Source organism: Nannospalax galili, unplaced genomic scaffold, assembly GCF_000622305.1.
Source record: "Nannospalax galili isolate Female #2095 unplaced genomic scaffold, S.galili_v1.0 scaffold6929, whole genome shotgun sequence".
In the NCBI taxonomy this organism is placed as follows: Eukaryota; Metazoa; Chordata; class Mammalia; order Rodentia; family Spalacidae; genus Nannospalax; species Nannospalax galili.
Window position 1 is genome coordinate 11,229 of NW_008359653.1, and position 4,482 is coordinate 15,710.

The window sequence follows — 4,482 nt, forward strand, 5'->3', positions numbered from 1 at the left end:
GAGATCTTTTTTAAAGGTTAAAAACTCATTCAATTTTATGTCTTACAGGGCTTATATTGAGTTCAATATTGTATAACTGTATTAATTCAACAGCAAACCTAAAAATTTTATAGCCACTTTTGAAAGAGATGTATCTTTGCTCTGGAAACTGTTATTGAATATGTTAAAGCTGTAATGAAATGCTTCTTCTAAAAATTTTTTTAATTAAAAAAAAAAAGAAAAAAGCCCCCCAAACAGAAGTCAGTGTTTTAAGCCCTCTATCGTACTGTCCCTTACAGTTGCCTCTCCTCTTGGTGGCTTCAGCCTTCTTTGCACACTGCACTCCTATTACCTGCTATTTGTTGCATACCATTTATTGCAGCCACTGTATGTTTAACCTATAATTCCATGAGAAGAGTTACTAAAAAAAAAAAGAAAAAAGCCCCCCAAACAGAAGTCAGTGTTTTAAGCCCTCTATCGTACTGTCCCTTACAGTTGCCTCTCCTCTTGGTGGCTTCAGCCTTCTTTGCACACTGCACTCCTATTACCTGCTATTTGTTGCATACCATTTATTGCAGCCACTGTATGTTTAACCTATAATTCCATGAGAAGAGTTACATTTCCTGGTTAATAGCTAACAGAATCTATCCAAGATCACACAGACAGTAGGAAGGGAGATGGGCACTTGAATCCTGTCTTTCTCATCCAGAACCCACTATCCAATTTGCTTCACTGCTGTGAGGCATATGAGTAAGGTCCTTGAGACCCCAAATGGGGCTGGGGTTAGCCTAGCACATTTTTCCTACTAAGCCTGTTCTGCTAATGACAGCTGGGGGGAAACAACTCTCTTAAGAGGGACCATTCTCACAGGAACCCACCAATATAGCTCAGGGGCACTTGAATGTGCTACATGACATTTAATTAGGTGGTATATTCATTTCTGCAAATAGAGAAAGAGAAACCTCCCATAGGCTTCCTTAGCAATTTTCGAGAGTCAGTCAACTGAACTCCCCCCAAACTTTCCTAATAGTACACACACATTATTACCATGCTCCATGGTTACCCTTCCCATGGTTACCCTTCCCTTCCGGTCCCTAGACACCAGAGGAAGTGCTCACCTTCGATATGTCTGTTCACCTTGGGTATGGCTTGAATGAGTGGAAAAGGTGGGAGGAATACTGGATCAGACATGGGACTAGATGCCTGCTTGCCTGTTAACAGTTCCTTCTAATTTGTTCTTTGGCAACGTGGAAGGTAAGTGGTATTAACATTTTAAAAATAAGGCTGAGGTTAAAAGATCTCCAACAGGTAGCTGGATAAAAGTAACTTCAAAGCAATGGTCCATATGTTCCCAAAATTCAACTTTTCTTTTCAGAAAGAAAATCTTGTTTCCTTTGTGTTCTTTTGAGCTGAATGTTTCTAACTTATTTTACTTTTCAAGAAAGTTTCAACACCCAACAAAAGGAAAACAAGCAGATGCTGTGATTTCATTCGAGTAGATATTAATTGATGAGGATGGTTTTTAAGGACCAAAAAGGCAATTGTAGAGACTTCTTTACATTTAAAAATAATGCTGAGTCTTCTGGGGATTTCACAGAAGCAGTTAGCAGTCTCGTCTTGTAACAGGAAATAAGTTAGAGATTTTTTTTCAATGTACAGGCACCATAGTGATGCTTAAGAGGGCCTGGAGCCTGGAGTCAAAGCCCATATCTGAAACTATAAACTGCAGTACCAAAGGCGAGTTCTACTCCAAAACGGTTTGAGTTCCCCATTTGTAAACTAGAAAAGTGTTAATGGAAACACATCCTGCCACCACCGCACCTGCCTGACACAATGCCATTCCCCTCTGGGTGTTAATCATTCTTAGGTAGCTGGTGACAGTACTAGGCCACCACTCCATGCCCTAAGGCTAGAACTGATGGCTTCCCCATCTTCACACCTCCTCTCTGATGAGCTCCCCCACCCTACTTTGCTATCTGATCTCCTACAGTGGCCTAAGAGTGATATTTGCCCATGCTGAAACTTCTGCTGAGAGCCTATCTGATCTCATTTTCAGCTAAGTGTTCAGAGAAGAATTCAGAAACAAAACCCTCCCACATACTGGCCACAACTGCTGACAACCTTAAGGAAAACATCAGCAAATAGATGTAAACACACATGACAAATATTGTACAGGACATATGCTGCATAAATATAACCATGTGCTTTGCATCCTTGAATACATGCTGCTAGTCCTTTGGAGACCAATTTTCGAATAAGACTTTCCACCCAAATTTCTGACTGAACGCTGAGGAGTTGGATTAAGTGTTGAGAACGTCTGCTTTGAGGACATTCTGAGCCTCCACACCAGCCCAAGGCTTGGTATTGATCCTCTTTCTTACCATGGATGTTTGTCTGAATAAACCAGCTTGGGTTTTATCAATAAAAACTAAATTTTAACTGCAAAAAGCTAACTTATATTCAGAGGCCAAACAAACAAACTAAAAGCGGCGGGCGGGGGGAGGCGTGAAAAAGAAAGAAAAAGGATGCATTTAAAAGCTGCTTAGGTGAATTAGAAGAACGAACAAGGTTTTGTTAAACCATAGGACAGTGTGCAAGCTAAAAGGTTGAGGTTGCATTGTTCCACATCCCCAAGCTCTTAGTCTTCAAGGAGCAAATCTTTGTGATCAATCCCCCATCCCCAGGTCCTGTCACCTGGAGCACCCGAGTCCCTTACGGGTAGTACTTTGCCATCCTCTGCGCACACACACAAGATCACTTCCACATTCCTCTGCGTGGTCTTGTTATACTTGTCAAAGTCACCTTGTAAGAGAGTGATGTAGATGTCGTTCCTGACATCCCCTGAGGTAGAAGGAAGGAGAAGAGAGTTAGAGTCAGACACTTGCTAACCAGAGAGGTGGAGAGGAGGAGGAGGCATGGTTAATGCACTTAAAATCAGACTGGTTTGGAAGAGGCATTTTTACCTGACTGGAAGGCTGGGAAGGTGGGTAACAAGGGAGGGTAGGGATGCTAGGAAATCAGCTGCTGAAAGGGGGGAGGACGGTCAAAAATTGGCCATTTTTTTCTCTTGTTAAAATCATTTCACTTCCATCCTCTAGTGACACCTTCTGGGAAGGTGAAGGAAAGCACCGAGTAAAATGATCTTGGCCCAGAAATAACAACCACACATATATACCCACAGATCTTTTCCTGTACCAAAGCAGGATGGAGGAACTTCCCATTTATCCTAGGGATAAAGGGGAAAGGACAGGGGCCATGGGATTTGCAGGAATAAAGTACAATCAGAACAGAAAGTGGGAATTCAGATCTCAAGTAAAGCTGATAAAATAAATGACAGTACAGGCCCCTATGGGCCACTATATGGGGGGAAAGAATATGTCAGAGGCAGCGATGGGAGCAGAAATCTAATACTTGGGCTCAAGTCTGATGGGATAGTTCAAAAGAGTGTTATTGAGGCTGGAGAGATGGCTCAGCGGTTAAGAACACTGGTTGTTCTTGCAGAAGACCCGGGTTCGAATCCCAGAATCTTACCTAAATGCAGGCAATACATGCATACACATAAAATAAAAAAAATAAATAAACTTTCTTAAAGTTTTTTTAAAAAAGTGTTATTACATGATCTCACTCTTCAAGGCCTCCACGTACATCTATAGATCATTAATAATATGGATACAACTGCAAGTACTCGTGCGAGCTCCTGATCCTCACAGTACACCATCCATGGTGTTTGACAACAAGCATGGGTTTTTTGGACACTAAAATATAGTCTAAAAATTTAAGAGTGACACTATTCCCGCAGACAGAAGGAATTGTTCTGCATGTGGTAACAGAGAAATGATGTCCATGATGAGTTGCTGAGCTATGATGAAGCAGGTTGCAAAGCACTGTCAAAAGCATATTAATGATGGCTCATGTACATAAAGTAAGATTCCATTTGTGAGGCAAGGATAGGCTACGTGCATACATATATCCATATATGGGTATATTTTGTGAATTCATAGAAGTTTCTGTATATACAAAAGTTGTTTTCAGTAGTTATATTCAGGTCGAAAAGCAGAGAAAAAGGAGTTGAGCCTTAAGAAGAAAATGGATTGTGGGAGCTGGGCCCCTCTCCCCTGCCCCTGCCCCAAAGGAAGCTCAGAGCAGCTGTGTCCCACCTGGCATGATGATCTCTGGGAAGCCCAGCTTCCTGGCCACCACAGTGGTCCTGCCCACTAGGTGTGGATAGTCTTTGCGGATTTGAATGATGTCACCCACTAGCATCTTCATGGTCATCCAAATGCCTGGAAGGGAATGCTCACCATGAAAAGCCAACTTCTCTAAGGTATTCTTTCTGCCCTCCCGCCACCTCCCCCATCTGAACCTCTTGGAAAAGACTCCTGAAATCAGAGACATACACTCAAAGACGCAGGGATCCAGCCCAGGGACTCTGGGCAGTGCCCAGTTAGTTTTGTGTCAGCCTCCACCAATGATCCCATCTCTCTAAGCCCAGGTCTTCTAAAG

At 42.3% G+C, this 4,482-nt stretch overlaps 1 protein-coding gene across 1 annotated transcript in view; it reads right to left on the reverse strand.

Annotated features, from left to right (window-relative positions):
• The window catches only part of LOC103726142 (dedicator of cytokinesis protein 2), a 9,469-nt gene extending 5,210 nt beyond the window's left edge, over positions 1 to 4,259 (reverse strand). The window contains exons 1-2 of the mRNA XM_008823559.2: positions 4,137 to 4,259; positions 2,696 to 2,820 (exon numbers count right to left, since the gene is read on the reverse strand). Coding sequence (XP_008821781.2) covers positions 2,696 to 2,820; positions 4,137 to 4,254 — 243 coding nt within the window. The 5' untranslated portion in view covers positions 4,255 to 4,259. The remainder of the gene's footprint in view (positions 1 to 2,695; positions 2,821 to 4,136) is intronic.
• Positions 4,260 to 4,482: the final 223 nt, after the last annotated feature.